An 18,695-nucleotide genomic window follows, 5' to 3' on the forward strand; every position below is an offset into this window, starting at 1 on the left:
CACAAGCGCCTGGTCCTGCCTTCCCTGTCGCTGCTGGTAATTATGTAGGTTTTTCGGTGTCAGGCACCGCGGGGAAGCGCGATTACAGCTAATTGGAGCGGCTCTCCCCAGCCCAGGCCCTTCTGCAGCTGCCGCGTGACAGCAGCTCCGTGCCCTCCCAGATCTGTGTCCGCAGGATGCCTGGGTCCTTCCCACCTGCCCGCCCCGTCCTTTTGCTGCTGCAGGTCTGGGGAAAGAGCCTGCCGGGTACCTTCCTGCTACACTCCGCTCCAGGATGGGTTTGGGCCCCCCCTCGACATTCTGGGGACCTATTTGGGCTCCCCGGTCCCCACAGTCACCTCGAAGGCTGCAGCAGGACTGGGTGGATCTGCCAGAGCTGCTGGCCGGGGCACTCAGGGCTCTGCACCATGGATAGGAATCACTCTGGCCCCATGCAACAGTGCAGAGCTGAGCATACCAGGCGGCCGGGGTGCACAGAAGCGGGGAGCCTTTCGGGAGCCAGGGAAGGGGCAGGGTCTGCAAGTGAGATGGGAGTTGCCCTGCACTGTGGGCCTTGCCAGAGCTGCGGCTTGGCAGGGGGACCCAAGAGTTGGGGGGATGCGAGGACCTGCTGCCACCTGTCCCAGGGGAGATGCATCAGGAGTGCAGCGTCTGCCATTGATTTCTTATTATGGAGTTCAGCAAGAAAAATGAGGCGCTGGGGCTGTGGAGCAGCAGCCGTGATTTGTCGCCTTCTTGCCGTGTCCTGGCGGGGATGGGAATTGATTTTGGAGTCTCTGGCATCAGTCAGCAGGTCTGGGGCTGGGAGATGGGGAGCTGGAGAGGGGATGGCTGCTGGGGGCTCGGCATGGGCCCCCAGGACATGAGAGACAGGACCCAGGCCGGCTTGTGGTGCAGAGGGTGCTCCCCAGCCCAGAAGCCCCCAGTCCATGTCTGGAGCCATGGGGCTCTGGTGGGGTGCCCAGGCTCTCGAGTGCCTCCCTGGCAGGCTGGGGTCGAGGTCCTTTTGGGGATGGGGTCCTTGGCCCTGGTACTGGGCTGGCACCCTGGACCTCGCTGAGTGGGACCACAGCGGCTCTGCGGGTGGTGCCATGAGGGCTGTCTCTGCAGGAGGGTCTGTGTCCCCGGCCCTCTCCCAGGGCCCCGTGCAGTGGGCGGCAGCAGGCAGGGGGCACGGCGGGAGCCACGGGCTGTCCCTCCGCCCGCGCCCCAGAGCTGCTGGCGCCCAGACTGCGGGGCTGTTCCGCGGAACACGGCGGCTGCCAGGGCCGGCCCCAGCAGCGGGGACAGCCCGCTCCCGCTCCCCGCCGGCCCGACCCGCGCCGCGGCCACGAGAGGGCGCCACAGGACTCGCGGAGGCCCAGGGCGCCCCCACACGGGACGGCAGCCCCGCGGGCGCGCGCGTGCACGCGTGTACCTGGCGGGGGGGGCTGCCCGCCCACGAGTGCGCCCCTTCGCACGCGCTGCCGGCGCGGGGACGGCGTGTGTCTGCCGGTGGCGGCGGGCCCGGCCCAGCGGCTGCGGCCAGGCAGCCGGTCCCCCGCAGGGGCGTGTTCCCCATGCACGTGTGTCTCAGCCGTGCGTGCATGTCTCAGCCGTGTGCGTGTCTCAAACGTGCGTGCATGTCTCAGACGTGTACATGCATGTCTCAGCCATGTGCATGCTTGTGTCTGCCATGTGCATGCATGTCTCAGCCACGTGCATGCATGCCTCGGCTGTGTGTGTGTGCATGTCTCAGCTGCATGTGTGCGTCTCAGCCATGTGCGCGTGTGTCTCAGCCATGTGTTCCTTTGCTCGGTGCAGCTCTGTCCCCACCAGTATCTTTGTCACAATGAAGGAAGAGGCTATTATGTTTATTAAATTGTATCAAGGCAGCATTACAGCAATTGGCAGCTGGTGACCCTGGTTATTTATAAAACAGGCTTTGGAAATCGCAGCTCTGGGCTTGGGCTTTTCTTCAGAGAATTATGGAAAAAAAAAATCAATATTGCAGGACAGGGCCAAGTCGGTGGTTAATTGCGGGGTTGGTTCCAGGAAACGCCTCCTGGTGTGATGGCAGCCATGGAAGAGCTGACTTCTCCCCCCACCTCCCCAAAGCCCCCAGCCAGGTCAGGAGACCTGGTCCTGCAGGTCCTGCAGCCCCTGCCCTCTATGGTGGTGGGGCCGTGGTGGGGGGACAGCCCTCCTTAGGACCCAGCACACTGCCTGGGCTGGCAGCTCTGGGACCAGAAAAGGCCAAGGGAGAGCAGCTCCTTCCTTGCACTGCAGTGCTGGCTTCCTGAGCTGGCAGGGACAATGAAGGGTGTCATCTCGTCCACCTTTTGCAGCATTACCAGGGGGTTGCGGTGGTGTCAGAGTCTTGGGGTATTAGGCTGGTGTTCACCCCCCCATCCTGCAGCAGTTGTGGGTCAGAGATAGGCTCTCCTGGTGCTCATCACACAGTGCCCTGTGATTAATGGGGGGAATTAGGATGATAATAGCCCTTTAAATGAAGGTGCCAGTTACAAATGATGTGTGCCCATGCTGCATGGCGATGGATGGTGCCAGGGCCAGCCCCTGGGTGCTGGTAGGCAGGCGTGCTCAGAGGCACATTATGGCCAGGGCAGAAGCAAGGAAGGGATTGTGATGCCATAGAGATCGGTGACATCATGGGATGGGCATGACATCACATGCTAGCTCAAAGTGAGGGGATGTGGGACAATCCCAGCACTGTGTGCACATGGTGGTCTGGCAGGGAGGAAGGGCTGCAGTTGCTCCACTGTTATCTGGCTGTGCCAGTCATCATGACATGTCACGATAGTGCTGGGGTATGATGTCCTTCATGGAGCTGCTCGTATTGCCCCCCAGAGTGGCTGTACTGGGGCCCGGGTGAGGGGTCCCGGGCAGCAGCCCTGCAGGGCCAGGAATGCCCTTCTCTCCCCAGGAGGGGCTGGGTCCCCCCAGGATCCAGCCCCTTCTCCCTGTGCTGGGGCTTGTCCTGCAGCACAGCTCTGTGGGGCTATGAAATACATCCCGTTAATTCACCATTTAATTATTGGCTGTTTGTTTATTGTTTGTTTGCTTTAGTTGGTATGAATTTTTTATGATGGTTTCCATTGCACCCCGCCAAAAGCCAGTGAGATTTACAGCTTCGGCATGAGCAGAGCCTTAACGAGGGAAAGGACCCCGGTAGCAGCAAGGGATGACTCCATGTCACCATCAGAGGAGGGTTTGGGGTGGCTCCTCCCAGGGCTGGCGGGGGGGCGCAACCAGTGGGTGCCAGGGAGGCTGTGGGGAGGCTGTGAACTGTGGGGCAGTGGCCCATGCAATGGGGGGTTTGTGTGGGGCTGGGAGGCTGGTTAGGTGGCTGCGGGGGGGCTGTGTGGGGACGGGGAGGGGGGCTGAGTGCCAAGGCTGGGAGCCAGAGGAAACGGCATGCTCAGGTGCAGGCACGTTCAGCCCCAAGCTGCAGCATCTCCCATTAATGAAGCACTTCATCACCGCGGCATTGCGGGGGGGGCACCCAATTCAGAATGATAAATTCCCCACGACGGCCCTGCGCTCGCTCGCAGCAGCCGTGATTCTCCTTCATCTTGAATAATATTTTTGGAGTGGTTGTAAAATAACCCGCCACAGCAGCTGCAAGTGGAGACACCAAGGCCCAGCAGCAATCTCCAGGCCCCCCACCCCATTTGTCTTTTCAGCTCCCCACCCTGTGGGGGCAGCTCCCCATAGCCCTTGTATGGGGCCAGGGACTGCACTGGCACACGTATGAGCGTGTGCCTAGCCACGCATGTTTGTGTGTATGCACGTGTGCAAGCATATGTCTGCTTAGAAAGGCATGTATGTGTCCATGCACATCTGTTGGGACGTGCGTGCATGCAGGTGGTCATGCGTGTGTGTGTGTGCAAGTACGTGTAGCTGTGCAGGCAGGGGTGTGCCTCTGTGCACGTGTGTGTGTATGAGTGCAGAGCTGCCTAGATGTGCACGTACGTGTAGCTCTGCATTTGCAGGTGTGTCCACACACATGCATGCTTCCTGAGGTCAGCTGCTGTAATTCTTTTCTCTCTAGGAAGTATTTGTGGGCTGTCTTGTTCTTCCCCAAAAGCGCTGACCCATCAGATCTGCACGGTGCCAGGCAGGGGCAGCCATGAAAGAGAAGAAGCTCCAGCAGTGTCTATTTGCTGGTGTTTATTGTATCTCCCTCAGGGGGTAGGGGGGTGGGGAGCACGCTGGAGCCCTCCCCAGCACTCTGCAGGGCTGAGTCCCTCGCCACAGCCGCTCCTGTGGGTCTGTGGGCAGCCTACCCAGGAGGGCTCCTGAGCAGCAGGGCACGCACTGTAATCACCATGGAAGAGGGAAGCACGACACAGAATTAAACAGTCTCTTAATTACAATCATTAATGAGCACGGAGGCAGCTGGGCTTTGTGGGCAGGGAATCCCACTGCATCTCTAGGAGAAGTCCTGGGCTCATCTGCAGGGAGTTAGGAGCTTGCATTGGGCCAGGGTGCAGAGATGCAGGTTGTTCCAAAGCAGATCTGGCTGTGATGGGACCGGCATTCCCCCAGACATCCTGGGCTCCTAATGCTGCTGGACACCCTCTTAGGATCCCTGCGCAGTGCTTCGGTGCTGTGCTCCAAAGACGTTATGGCACTGCACGAGTCCCACCACTTACACACATGTGCATATGCACATACCCTGTGAACCCCTCCCACACACCTCTGCTATGACCTTAGGCACATGCACCCTTCCCATACACCACACTACTGTCCCTGTGCCACAGCAACCGTTGGCAGAGGAACGCAGCAAAGGACACGGGCGTGCCTGTGCTGAGGGCAGGATGCACTCTGTCTTGGGGAGTGGCACTTAATCAATCCCATTTCAAAACTCTAATTATATCAACAAAGGCCTCAACACGGCGCTGCTGGCTGCAATTCAGGCCTTGATTATTTATTTCCACACGCTCCAGAGAAGTTTCTCCCCTTTGTCCTTTTATACTTTGCTGAAAGAAATTAGGTTAGGAGTGGCACTGACTGGGCTGCGCCATGCTGGGTAGAGGGTGCTGAGGTGGGGAGGGAGGCTGGATTGTTGGGCTGGGCTGGGGCAGCAGCAGGGCTCTGGGTGTGTGTGGGAGAGTGGAGACTCCCTAGGGTGCTCCAAGCCAAAACTTCAAAGTGGGGGGGCTTACAAGTCACTGGTAAAAAGAATTGCCAGAGCTCTTGTGTGCATGTGTGCGCGTGCATATGCGTAGGAGTGTTCATTTGCAAGTGCCTGCCACCATGTCAGCATGCATGTTGTCTACCTGTGCATGTGTGTGCATGCATGCATGCATCGGCATGAGCAAAGACTGGTCTACTGGGGGGCACCAGGCTTTGGCCATGAGCCCTCAGTGGAAGGGGCGCGCAACAGGGACTGGCCTGTGCCCATCAGGTGTGTGACACTGTCACCGTTGTATGCCACCTCACCATGCTCTGCTCCCAGCTCCCCCCCAGACACAGGCTGCGCTGGCTCTTGCCACTGCCAGAGTGTGACCAGCCCCTCCCAGATAAGGGGGGGGGGGGAGGGGGGGGCAGTCTCTGCTCAGTTCCAGCCTGCTGCTTTTGGCTGCCCACTCCATCCATCTCCCCAAGTCTTTTGTTAAGAGCCAGTGGATACAAATAGCTGGTTTCCATATGCACAGCAGCATCTGTTACTGCCAAGGAGATTTGCATTGCTAAATGTAAATTGGGTGTTATGTCATTTATCATAAACGGGAGGGTGGAGGGGGGCACTGAGGGGAGGCAGCAAACATCGGCAAAGTTGTCATAACAAATCACACGGCTCATCGTTTGCCCTGGCAGAAAGGTGCAGAGCAACCTGTGAAGGATTTGCACATGGAGGGAATGAGTTGGCCCCTTGTACAGAGAGGGAAACTGAGGCACGAATGTTGTCTGGGATGCAGCAGCATGCGGGGACCTCAGGTGTCCAAACCCAAAGCTCGTTAACCCACTCATCAGGGCTCACTATGGGAGAAGCTGGAAGGGGCAGAGTGCAGCCAGAGCTAAGGACCTGATCCTCAGCCTCCCTCTCCCCTTCCAGCTTGCAGTGTCCCTGGGCCAGGATCCCCATCCCGTCCCGCCCCGTCCCTCCCAGCCCTGCCGCAGACGCCTCCCTCGTGCTCTCCTGCCCACCCTCCATCCTCGGACAGCACTCGGGAAACTGCCATCGCAGCCGGACCTTCCCCACAACCTCACCATGAAGGGCCCCCTTCTTGGAAGCATGTTCTCCCGGCATGTCAAGCGGCACCCCGGAGTGAGTCACCCCGCATGGTCTCCCTCCAGGGACCCCCCCCCCATTCTTCCCCATCCCTCTGCATCCCTCTGCCCCTCTCCGCCTCCCAGGGATCCCCCGCAGCCCCTGTCCCTCTGGGATCATCCTTGCCCTTCTCTCGCCATATGCCTCGGAAACCCTGCGCTTCCCCACACCCTTCTCCGTCCCCCCCCCGCCCCCCTGCCCATTCCTTCTGCCCTCCTCAGCCCTTTGTGCTCTTTGCCAGCCCCCTCTTCCTCCCACTCCCCAAACCCCTTCTCAACCTCCTGTCCAGCTCCTCTGCCCTCCCCTTGCTTTCCCAGGCTGTCCCTGCTTGCCAGCTTCCCCTTCACACCGTCCTCCTGGCTCTCACAGCATCCTCCAGGTAAGCTGGGTGGTCCCAGCGGTCCCCAGCCCTCCTTTACTGAAGAGAGGTGAGACCACTCAGCACTGCCTGACCTGCTCCCTCTGTCCAGCGCTGTCGAGGGGCCAGGGCTCCTTCGCTGAGCTGGACTGGGCTTCTGGCACAACTCTTAGACACACAGAGGCTTACTTAGCCTGACAGGCATGCCTGCTGGCAGCTGCTTATGTGAAGGGTGTTGCTCTGTGTCCTCCCCCCGCTACACCCTGCTCCAGGGGCATCTTTGGGGGAAGTGGGAAACCCACTCACCCTGGCAGCCCCCGGTTTGAAGCACCAACTCCCATCCTTTCAGCTCAGATCTGTCCCCTGCTGTCAAAATTGCAAGCTGAGGATTTTGCATACAAAGATGCTTAAAGCCTCATAACTACAGACCCTCCAAGACAGTGGCAGCTGGGAGAGTGTCCTCGCCCTGCCAGGGCAGGCCTCTTCTTCTGCTAGGCTGGATCCCCTCCCGCATCAGGGACCTGGCCCTTGTCAGAGGGTCCCCAGCCCAACCTCGCCTGTCCCCACTGCCCACTGGCCTCTCTGGGGACCTGGCAGGGGCTGGTGGCCTGGGGAGGGTTAATGAGCTGCAAGCACCGGGCTGAAAGTCACGTAAGCTGTTGGCAGTTGGGTTTGGGGCGGGTAGAGCAGCCAGGCTGGAAAGGATGATGAGCTGTGGCTGAGCCTCCGGATGCCTGGCTCGGGCAGGGGAGGGGAGTCCAGGGCTGGAGCAGGAGGCACCCTGGGGCTGGGCTCTTCCAAGGAAAGGTGGGTTGGGTGCCTGTGCACTGCCAGCACTGAGGGCACAGGCAGCCAGGACACCTTGGTGCTTTTCACATCCTCAGTGAGAGTGGACAGATGGACAGTACGGGCCAGGGCTCCTGCGCTGTCTTTGTGGCGCTGCTGCATGTTTCTGTGTGCAGAACAGGGGGATTTGGGGCTTTTCTGTTCGTGCCTGCCACGGTTTCCCCAGCTGTCAGAGGACTCTGTGTGACTTGGGGGACACAGAGAGGCCCCCAAACAGTATGTGTAAAGGGGGGTGGTGGTCCTGGGTGCCTGTATGTGAAGAGCCTGGCATGTGCCCAGCACCGTTAAGCAAGGATTATTGCCGGCAGAGGTTGCTGGGGCACTGTCATCCATTACATGTGATCAGCTGCAGCTCATGCCTGGCTGGTACATCAGCACTTTCACCTGGAAATTGACTCTCCCACCACAGCTGCCCAGCTGCCTGCCCACCTGGCAGTGATTAATGTCCCAAGCATGCCAGTGGAGCACCATGGCAGTGAAGCACAGGAGCTTTGGCAGGACAAGAACCTGTTTGGCATGGTGGTCCGGGGGCTGCACAGCTCAAGCAGGCACCTTTCAGGCACTGGGCAGAGCCCAGCACTGCATCCGACCATCCACCCACCTTGGTGCATGGTCATGCTGCAGGAGGGGATGCTCATCCGCATCCTGGCATGATGTGCTTGTCCCACCCCACCCAGGCACAGGGCCTCCACCTTACCCAGCACCTTCACATGTTTCTTTTCTCCTTCCTGCTATTTTTGTAGCCAGAGCGGTAGGAATGGGGCCAGATCCCCACTCCGGCAGAGCACTTGGAAGTGCTGGGTGGCGGCTGAGGCTGCAGCTGGCCTGCAGTGGGGACTGGCTGTGCCTGGACAGGGGGCTCAGCCTCACTGCCGGCAGAGACGGGGGTCCTGGGGGAGCAGGGTGACGCCTGCTTTGCTCCCAACAGGTCCCCACAATCAGGGTTAAAGGGCAAACGCTGCATGCAGACAAGCAGCATTTTAACTCTCCATATGCTTAAGGTCAAGCTCTCAATGTCTTGTTTATTTTTGTGTGTTTCTTGGGGGGGCATCAGGCCCCGCTGCCTGCACCTGCAGCTCCAGAGCCCCTTGCCTGCTGCGTGAGAGGTTCCCCCAGCTCCCCCTACCTTTAATTCTTCCCAGGCATTAATTACCCAGAAGGTGTCAGCAGCAGATGGTGAGATGAACCCATCGCCCCGAATCTCCTCCAACAGACACCACAATTCCCGGCACTGTGGAGTTCGTCTTGATTAGCCAGCGCGGTTGGGTAGCGGCTACTGCCAGATCCTCTTGGCACCCAGATCATTATCTGCTGATGCCTCTAACCTCCCGAACTGGCGCTGGCATCTGCCAGGAGCTCGATCAGCTGCTGTGAGCGTGGAGCACTGCTTGGCTTGGGCACGGACACTGCTGAGCAGGAGCTGGGCCGTGCTGGGGGCACTGGGAGAGGATGGGGGGGTCCAGCTGGGGACCGAAGGCTGGGTAGGGAGCACTTGGGGAGGGGGACACATCTGACTGCCCGGGTGTCTTCCTCACAAGACCCCACCCCCACCCCGTACAGGTCATCAAGGTGCTTGGCAGAGAACAGAGGGGTTTGGACAGACCCTTTTCTTCATGTTTTGGAGTTGTCCCCCCTGTCTCATCCAAGTGGGGAAACTGAATCACCGTGTGGCGGGTGTGCAGGTGGGGGTTCTGAGACATTTGCTAAGAGCTCAAGCTGCCAAGCAGAACTGCAAATATAACCCAGGCACTCAGGTGCTAGCAATGTGAACTGCGCGGCACGCACGGCTCCCGCAGCTCCGCCAGCCCCCGCTCCCCACTCTGCACTAATGGGCACTGCGAGGCACCGGCCATGTTTGCCTTCCCAGGGGCATGGGTTGGCGGGAGGTTCATTACGCTCAGACCGTCTTCCCCGGTGTGGGGGCCGCGGCAATTTGGGGGAGGTCAAAGCAGCCTCGTCTTCGCTCCGATTGAGGCCACGTCACCCCAGGCACTGGGGGATTGGCAGCACGAGTGGAGGGGGGAGCGGAGACGAGAAGATGGATCTGGTCGCCCTGCAAAGGTGCAATGAAAGCCCCTGTGCACACAGAGTGGGGTGAAGGGATCTCCTGCTTGCAGGGATGCCTGCTGTGGGGCTGGGGCAGCTCCCAGGGGGGGTCGCTGAGTGCCCCCTATGCTGGACTGTCACCATGTCTCTGAGACCTGCTCTGGACCCAGCTGTTCAGCCACCAGCATGACGCCTGGCCCCAGTGTGTCCCAGTCTGTCCCTACTGTAGGCACAGGGGAAGACAAACTGAATCCTCCTCATCTCATGCTTCATCGGGAGATGGTGCGGGAGGGGTGAAGGCCCCGGGGGGAAGCTGCAGGGGGATGGAGAGCCTGCCTGAGGCAGGCAGTGGGGCTCGGGGCCAAACCTTGCCCAGGCTGCAGCCCTGCGCTGGGCAGGGACCAAGTCCCTTGGGGAGGAATCATTAGCCGAGGCTCAGCCCCTGACTGGGGGCACCATGCATGCCAGGAATGGGGCCCCCAGGTCCTCACCCATGGCCACGCCAGCCAGCACCAGTGCTGGGCAGCAGCAGGCGGAGGGGAAGTGATTTCTCATTCCAAATCCAATTCCTCTCCAACACGAGCCGATTTTTCTCTCCCTCTTTTAATTCAGTCACTCAAGCTGACAGCTACACTGTGTACCGCAGCCCAGCTACAGGATTGCTCTGCCATATTTCCCCTGTAAATCTCCCGGTGTGTCAGCTCTCCCTTTCACTCTCCAGTCGGCCTGATAAATATTCATTTTATTGGGGTATTTTTCATTTCTCTCTCTCTCTGCAGCTCATTCCCCTCATTGGCTTCATCAGTGTCGGCCTGGGCAGTGCTGTCCTGTATTTGCTGAGGCTGGCCCTGTACAGCCCGGATGTCAGGTATGGGTCGGGGTACCCCTGGGCACCCCTTGGGCACTCGCCCCGTGCCCCTGGAGCTGAGGGGGCTGATGCCCACCTGTGGCAGGCAGGCACTGGGGTACACAAGGCGCCTGGATGCACTCTGACACCTTCACAGTGAGCAGTGTCAGAGGGGATAGCCAAACCTGGGTGCAGAGGTGCCCAGAGGGGGCGAGGGAAGCTGGGGCACCATCTGCCCTCTCCTTGCTTGGGGGCAGGGGGCAACAAGGACCCCTTCAACCTGGTGCTCTGGGCACTGCACCAGCTGCTGTGGAACGGGGGGCGGGCAGGAGAGAGAGACACGGAGAGGTTATGGGACTGGCAGAGGGAGCGGGATGGATAGGTGGATGATGAGGCAGATAAAAGCAGAATGTGACTGATGGAGAGGGGGAAAGACAGTGTGGGGAGGGATGGATTGATAGAGGAATGGGAAACCAGTGGGACGGATGGTTGGAGAAGGAATGGGGAGAGAGAGGAAGGGATGGACAGATATAACAACAGTGTGCAAGGATGAATGGAGAGGGAGCAAAGGGAGAGGGAGACAAGGTGTGATGAGGAATAGAGGGTAGATGGATTGGCACAGGACAGACAGGCATGCTGTGGCACACGAGGCTGTTTTTTTTTTCCCTTGTAGCTCAGTGGCCCACGGTCCCTGCAGCCCCACATTGTCTAATGCCTATCTAATATTTGTTTGCTCCTGGTAAAATGCTCATTGATTTAATTTGATGCCAGCTGCCCAGGGTACTTAGCTCAGCAATTACCAGATCCAGGCACCTTGTCTTTGATGGTGGAAGCGCAGGGGTGTGCATATGCGTGTGTGAGGGGGGATAAAACAACAGAAGCACCCCCACAGCACATCAATGCTATTAAACAGCTCCAGGGGTCTGCATTTGCAGCACACCCCTCCCTCCATCCCCCAACATGCACACGCGTGCGCGCATCTTCCCAGATGGAAAATTCTGCTCTTGGCCAACACTGGCAGATTGCAGGGGGACGGGAGAGAGGGAGCTGTGAGCTGCTGTCACCAGGGACACATCCCATGGCTTCGCTGGCCTTCCACAAACCCCCCTGGGACAGGACGGGATGTGTCCTCTTTGGGAAGGCTTCATCTGACCAACACAGCTACCCCATACAGTTGGCTTGCACACTCACAAGCATTGCACGCTCACGAGTCTTGCACACAGCTGCTGTGTCCCTGCTTGCTCACAGCAGTCATGCACAACAGGGCAAGCAGCAGCTTCCCTGCTCACCCCGCCCGCCAAACAGGGAGTGAGGGTGGGGGCTCATGGGGGGTGGGTGGCTTTTGGGAAAGGGGGGGGGGGGCAGAGAAGCCAAGGCCAGAAGGCAGCCTTCCCCCCACGCAAGGGTGCAGCAGGGCAGTGCCTGCAGAGGTGCCGGCTGGGGGAGCTGGGGGGGGGGGGGGGGGCAGGCAGATGTGCACCCCTGCACGTACAGCCGGTGCAGTGGCTTGCAGACCAGCCCTGTGCCGGGGCAGCAGCCAGGCTGCAGTTTGGGTGAGTCAGTCCGTGGCTGTGGCACAAGCCTGGGCAGGGGTGCTCTGGCAGCAGTCCTGCAGGGGGCCCACCTGGCCCCCACCCCAGCTCCTCACCCCACGGGGCTGGAGGGACCCAGTCAGAACCCCCCAACCTGCCAACCGCAGCAGAACTGGCAAGCGTGGCTACGATGGCATCTGGGATTATTTCTGCAGAAAGACAGGGCTGGGGGCACTAGCGAGGGTAAAGGGGGGGGGGGGGGCTGTGGGATTGGGGAGGGCCTGTCTCCCTCACCCTCCTTACAGGTGCTGATTGCCCCATCACCCTTTGCAGCTGGGATCGAAAAAATAATCCGGAACCCTGGAATAAGCTGAGCCCCACGGACCAGTATAAAGTGAGCACTGGGTGAAATGGGGGCCTGGCACTCTGGGGCGGGGGAACGACCACATTTAGGGCAAAACATTGTGCTTTCCTCAGGGAAGGGGAAGAGGTGGCATCAGCCCTGGGGCAGAAGCGCATGAGCCCTCCAGCTCCTTGTGCTCAGATTTGGGGAGGGGAGCGCTGTCTCCTCATTCTGCAGCCAAGGCCAGGCTGCAGTGACGGCCGGGGGGGACACGACCCCTTCTCACATCCCTCCCTTCTCCAGTTTCTGGCAGTTTCCACTGACTACAAGAGTCTCAAGAAGGACCGACCCAGTTTCTGAGCTGCCCCAGGGATGCGCTGCCGTGCTGGGGCAGGGGAGAGCACGCCCACCCCCCAGCAGCACTGCGAAGACCCCCACCAGCCATCCTGGCTCTCGCCTGCCCCATAGCTCTGCAATAGGTCATCGCACACACAGACCCGACTGCCTCCTCAGCACCCCTAAACCGTGGGGCTGCACCCCCCGCAATAAACTACATCACTCCAGGAGCAATGTGCCTGCCATTGCCAGTACCCCTGCACCCTCCCACCCTGCCTGCTATACTGCTCACCCTCACGTCTTGCCTGTATTAAAATTGTAGGACAGTAATAAATTATTGGGGCGGGGGTGGGGGGGAGCAGAAAAATGGATTATGTATGCTGTTTCCCAGGCCCATAAACATAGGAGAAATTCAACACCTCCTGGTGAAGGCCGGGGCGGGGGCTCATGTCCTGCTGGAAGCTGTGGTTCATGGCCCCTGCGCGCCTCGTTTCCGCTTTCCCATGCTTCAGGGCCCTGGGGGCTGCCCAGGGACCACCCGGGTCCTGACCCAGCCCCACTGGAGAGGAAGAGAGCCGTGTCGGGTGGAAGAGGTCACACACACACCCCCACACACACCCACCCACACACACATGTGGATGCACATGCATGTCCTGCACACGTGGGCAGCCCCTGCTCCCCCTGGGCTATGTGCGGTGGGGCAGGAGCCTAGCCTTTGCCAGGCAGGGGAGTCCTGCCTGGTGCTGTTTGGTTTGGCTAAGGCTGTGTGGAGTAACTCACGGCCAGTAAATATGGAACAGATGACCCAGGAGAGCAGGACGTGCCGGGGAGCAGGCAGCTGCCTGGCCTGCCAGGGGCTGGGCTACCTCCAGCCAGGCAGTGCCACAGGGAGCAAGGGGGCAAAGGGGTCTCACTGGCAGCTCTGCACCCCACAGCAGCAGGACAACAGAGAGGGCAGCCTGGGCCACTGCCCCCACACCGCACCCCCCAGGGGTACGCTCTGGGGCTCAGCGCAACCCCCCCACACCCTCAGAGCCTACTGGGTGAAGCAACAGGGTGGAGGAGAAGGGGTAGGGACACTGAGGCACGATCAGGGGCAGCGGGACCCAGGGGTCCAGGCCCCACATCCACCCACAGCGCCCTGGCATGGTGCTGAGGGGCCCTGGGGATGCTGGTCCTCACGATGCCTTGTCACCGGACCTCTCCCTCCTTAGCTCAGCACCTGCACACCTCCACGCAGGCAGGCTCTGCCCCCACTTTTATTGGCACCCCCACCCCACCCCGTAGAAAAGTGCAAGACTTGGTTGGACCAGAGGGGATGAGGCTGGAGCAAGGACTGGTCCCTCCCCCATCAAGGTCTGGGGGGGGGGGTGTCTCTGTACCCCAACACAGAGAGCAGGACGGGGGTGGACTGCCCCCCACCCCGGGGAGGGAGCGCCCAATCCCAAAGGGGAGTGAGGAATGCAGAGGGTGGTTTTAAGCCTCCCCTTGCCACCAGGTAGTCTTGGCCCAGCAGGAGGGGCGAGAGCCCCCGCTCAGTGGTCACTGAAGCCAGGCATGGGGAAGGCACGAGCAAAGGTCTCCACACGCTGGCGCAGGTCAGCCAAGCGCCGCTGCGTCTCTGCATCCTGCAGCAAGAAGGTCTTGAACTCCTGGAGCTTGCCTGGGGGCGGAGGGCGAGTGGGTGAGAAGGGCGGGGAGGGACATTACAGCAGCCCCTTCCCCGCCCAGGCAAGGGGGGAGGCTGGCACCAGCTCAGGGTGCAGTCCCTGCACACCAAACGGAAAGGTGCCGACTGGCACCCAGGAAGAGGGGAGACAGGGGCCTCTGCTCACTCACTGGTTTTGTTCTTGATGTCCAGGGCCAGCGCAATGCCCTCATCGATGAAAGCTACAACTCTCTGGAAATCCTCCTCGCGGAAGTGGCGGGAGGTCAGCGCGGGGGCACCTGGGGGACGGAGCCCATCAGGGCCAGGAGCTGCTTGGGGGCACCATCCACAGAAGCCAATCCCACCAAGGGGCTCCCCAAGTCCCGGCCTCCATGGGGTCCCGTGCCCCTCTCTGAGCCAGAAACTGGCTCCAAATTCATGAGGAGTCCTCAGACAGGGGTGAAATAGAGGGTGGATGCCCCGGGGTGAAAGCTTGGGGACCCCCCCCAGGGAAGGGGCTGGATGGAGGCAGGAAGATCCCCCAGAGAAGGTACCGTCCACTCACCCAGGCGCAGCCCCCCTGGTGTGAGTGCGCTCTTGTCCCCTGGGCACGTGTTCTTGTTGGCAGTGATGGAGACAAGCTCTAGCACCCGCTCAGCCCGTGCGCCATCGATGCCCTTGGGCCGCAGGTCCACCAGCACCAGGTGGTTGTCGGTGCCACCTGGTGAGCAAGGAAAAGTGGTGAGGAGTGATGGCCAGCCCTGAGTACCTTCAGCCACCCCCTTTCCTCACTGCCAAATCCCAGCCCCTTCCCTGCTCTGCAGCGCTGCCCCCATGCTGCCTCCTAAGCACTGTTCTGCCTTGCACCTCCTCCTCTGCCCCCCAACCCACCCGCGCTCCCCACTGCTGGCTAGGGACACTGAGACCAAGTGGTGTCACTTACAGCCTACCGCAGCCTTGTCCCTCCTTGTCCCCAAAAGCACAGGGAAGGAGGCATTACCTGACACCAGGGTGTACCCACGCTGGAGCAGGGCCTGTGCCATGGCTTTGGCATTCTTCAGCACCTGCTGGCAGTACTGGCGGAAAGCTGGTGAGCTGGCCTGACAGCAGGGGAGACCACGTCAGCGCGGGGCCCGGGTCTCCCCCAGACCTGAGCCCACTGCTCTGGCACGGACCTGTTTGAGGGCCACAGCCACAGCAGCGATGGCATGGTTATGGGGCCCCCCTTGCAGGGAGGGGAAGACAGCAAAGTTGACCCTGTCCTCCAGGTCGTAGAGGATCTCCTTGCCAGTCTTCTTATCCACTGAGCGCACACCCTTGCGGTAGAAGATCAGTCCTGACCTGGCGGCGAGAGAGAGCTGGCACCGCTCTTCCCACCTGCCCGCCATTGCCTCATGGCAGGGTCTGTCCCCCTGCACCACGAGGCAGTGCAGACACTGCTGCCACCCTCCGGTGGGTCCCTCCTGCTTAGCTCTGGCCCCAGGCAGAGCACAAAACGCAACCTCTGCTTTGTGCTCCCCCGCCGTGGGTGGGCATCCTCCCCAGGGAGGGGGCGGCAGGACGCAGCCTCACCTGGCACCGCGCAGGGTCTTGTGCGTGGTGCTGGTGACCAGGTCCGCGTGCTCAAAGGGTGAAGGGATGGCCTTGGCTGCCACCAGCCCGCTGATGTGCGCCATGTCCGCCAGCAGGTATGCCTTCACCTCCTCGCACACCTGGGGACATGGAGCATGAGGAGTCACAGGCTGTCCCTGTCCCCATGGCCATGAGTGGGGCGCGACTGCCCTCCAACCGCAGCAGGCACGAGAGTTCCCGTCACCCGGGATGGAGCTGGCCACCCCATACCTTCTTCATACGAGCATAGTCGATGAGGCGGGCATATGCACTGGTGCCGGCGATGACAAGACGAGGACGGAAGAGCCGTGCCGTCACCTCCAGCTGGTCGTAGTCAATCAGTCCTGTGGCTGGCTGCAAGGGATGGACAGACAGCTTGCTGAGGCACATGCACCTCCCTGTCCCCAGCTCTGAGCACAGCACATTTGGCTGAACCACATGCAGCTCCCAAGCACCCCACGGCACTGGGACGTGGTTGGGACATGGGGATGGTAGGGCAGGGGATGGCAGAGCAGCTCGGGTACTCCAGGGGCACCACCAGGATCAACACCTCGGCCAGCAGATCCCCCCTTTCCCCAGGAACCTGCCCCCCTCGGCTCACATCAAGTTTGTAGGGCATTGACTCGAAGAAGATGGATGTTGCTGAGATTCTCTTGACGTCCGACATATACCCATGCGTGAGGCTGCAGGGGAAGGCAGAGGCACAGGATCAGGCTGGGCCCCCCAGGAGGCAGCAGGCTCCAGGCTGCCCCACTGTGCTACGTACTGGCCTCCATCGGGCAGGTCGAGCCCCATCAGGCGGTCATGGGGCTGCAGCAGGGCTGTGTAGGCTGCGAAGTTGGCTGGAGACCCCGAGTAGGGCTGAACATTGACGCCCCAGCGGGCAGGATCCAGGTCGAACGCCTCCAGAGCCCGCTGCTCGCACAGCAGCTCAATCTGGTCCACGACCTCGGCTCCCCCATAGTACCTGGAGGAGAATGGAGGTGGTTACGGGGGGCCTTCTCCCCACCAGCCCCACAGCGTCCCACCCTGTCCCACAGAAGACCTCAGTGGAGAGGACAGCCTCCCCTCAGAAGCACCCGCTCCTGCCCTGGGGCTCCCCTTATCCTTTCCTGCGGCCAAATGCCGGCTGTGGGAGCACCCCTGATGCCACCCACCACCTCCTGCCCCCCAGAACCTGCTCCCCCTCTTTACCTCTTGCCAGGGTACCCCTCTGAGTACTTGTTGTTGAGGCAGGAGCCCAGGGCTTCCAGTGCTGCCCGGCTGCAGAAATTCTGGGGGAAAAGTGGGGTCAGGGACGAGGCAGCAGAGCTCCCACCCGAGCAGGGGTCCCCCAGGACCGTCACCACCCCCTGCCCCAAGCACCCTGTACCCCACCTCAGAGGCAATGAGCTCCAGCCCTCGGCACTGCCGATCCTTCTCCTTCTGGACCAGGGTCCACATCTCGGGGTCACTCTCGGCCAGGCTCTCCTGCCCCGTCCAGGTGGGCACGTGCCCGGGGGCAGCCACCGCAGCAGTGCTGTGCCGCACCCACTGGATGCCGGTGGCCACCTGGCCACCACATCGCTGCAAGGCCTGTGCAGGAGGGGGGGCAGACAGGTTGCAATCTCTCACAGATGGGTGCCAGGCCCCATTACCCCCCGAAGTGCCCCTGGAATAGCAGGTGACAGCACAAGGAGCAAGACCGAAGTGTTCTGTCTCCAGCCACTGGTGCCACCCCCAAGGGTAGGCACGTGGGAATCTCCAAGGTCCCCACAAGGCACACGGGGACTCCCCACAAGGTCTCCTGGGCCCTCGGCCAGGGCAGGAGCATCTCGACTCCACTGAGTCAGTGCTAAAGCAGCAGGAACAGACACCAAACCCACCGCGGGTGCAGAGCACGGGTGCAGCAGAGCTGCACGTGCACGCCCGGGTGGGATGGCTGGACCCTCAGCCACCCCGCAGGGGCCTCCCCCATTGTGAACAGTGCTGCGGGGGGACCCCTGTGCACAACGGGGCGGCCCCCACTGCTCCTCTCAGCCCGGGGACCCGGGGGGCACGGAAGAGGAACTGTGCCCCCCCTCCTCGCCCCGCCAGCGGTGCCCGGTGCCGGTGCCCGGTGCTGGATGATGTAACCGCCGACGACCCATTGCATCACCCGCGGGGCCGCGGTCGCCGGGCAGGGGCTAAGGCCGGCGGCGGTGGCTGCCCTGGCCCGGAGACTTTGGGACGGATGCAAAGTCCACGGGGGCGGGGGCCGGGCCGGGGCTGCCGCTGCCCAGGCGGGGGGGGCCGGGACCGGGCGCCGCTGCCCCGAAACCCGTCGGGCAAGAGCTGCGCCTCCCGGCTGCAAAGGGGTGCTGGGGCGGGCAGGGGGCCGGGAGAAACGGGTACGCAGAAAGCGACTCCCCCGGGCACCGGGACCCTCCGCGGCTACCCGGACCGCCCCCGAGCACCGGGACCACCTGCGAGCACAGGAACACCCCGGGGATCGGGACACCCTGCGGGCACCGGGACTCCCCGGGCACCGGCAGCCCGCGGGCACCGGCACGCCTCCTCCCAGCTCCGAGACTCACCCTGCCCAGGCGGAGCGGCCACATCGCGGTCCGCAGTCCTCGGTGCAGGCGGGTCCCGGCCGGGTCCTGGCCCCGGTCCCGGTCCCTGCCTGGCCCCGCCCCGCCGACGCCGCGCGAGCGCTGCCGGGGCAGGGCGGGGCCAAGGGGCTGCCGGCACCGCGGGGCCCGACGGGAAACTGGAGGTCCAGCCCCCCGCTACCCGCCCCCGCCCCCCAGCCGGGGGCACCCCGGTCCCGGCGCCGTCTGTACCCCCATCGCTGTCCCCCCGCACCCTCGTCCCTCCTTCCTCTTTCCCCCGC

General features: G+C 61.8%; 2 protein-coding genes across 2 annotated transcripts; one reads left to right on the forward strand and one right to left on the reverse strand.

The window, feature by feature from the left end:
* The first annotated feature begins 6,157 nt into the window (after positions 1-6,157).
* Positions 6,158-12,812, forward strand: COXFA4L2 (cytochrome c oxidase hypoxia associated subunit FA4L2). The gene is made up of 4 exons (XM_009468727.2): positions 6,158-6,271; positions 10,304-10,392; positions 12,237-12,297; positions 12,550-12,812. Exons 1-4 carry the CDS (start codon positions 6,215-6,217, stop codon positions 12,604-12,606), a joined length of 264 nt encoding a protein of 87 aa, XP_009467002.1. The 5' UTR covers positions 6,158-6,214; the 3' UTR covers positions 12,607-12,812.
* Positions 12,813-13,852: 1,040 nt separating this feature from the next.
* Positions 13,853-18,527, reverse strand: SHMT2 (serine hydroxymethyltransferase 2). Its single transcript, XM_087771138.1, has 12 exons — positions 18,397-18,527; positions 17,219-17,416; positions 17,036-17,115; positions 16,608-16,808; positions 16,443-16,524; positions 16,073-16,195; positions 15,803-15,942; positions 15,406-15,571; positions 15,231-15,330; positions 14,796-14,951; positions 14,422-14,529; positions 13,853-14,245 (listed from the first exon to the last, which is right to left on the reverse strand). Exons 1-12 carry the CDS (start codon positions 18,418-18,420, stop codon positions 14,118-14,120), a joined length of 1,506 nt encoding a protein of 501 aa, XP_087627264.1. The 5' UTR covers positions 18,421-18,527; the 3' UTR covers positions 13,853-14,117.
* Between the last annotated feature and the right edge of the window lie 168 nt (positions 18,528-18,695).

The sequence above is a fragment of the Nipponia nippon genome, unplaced genomic scaffold (assembly GCF_047370975.1).
Source record: "Nipponia nippon isolate SJK-2023a ecotype South Korea unplaced genomic scaffold, ASM4737097v1 scaffold_35, whole genome shotgun sequence".
In the NCBI taxonomy this organism is placed as follows: Eukaryota; Metazoa; Chordata; class Aves; order Pelecaniformes; family Threskiornithidae; genus Nipponia; species Nipponia nippon.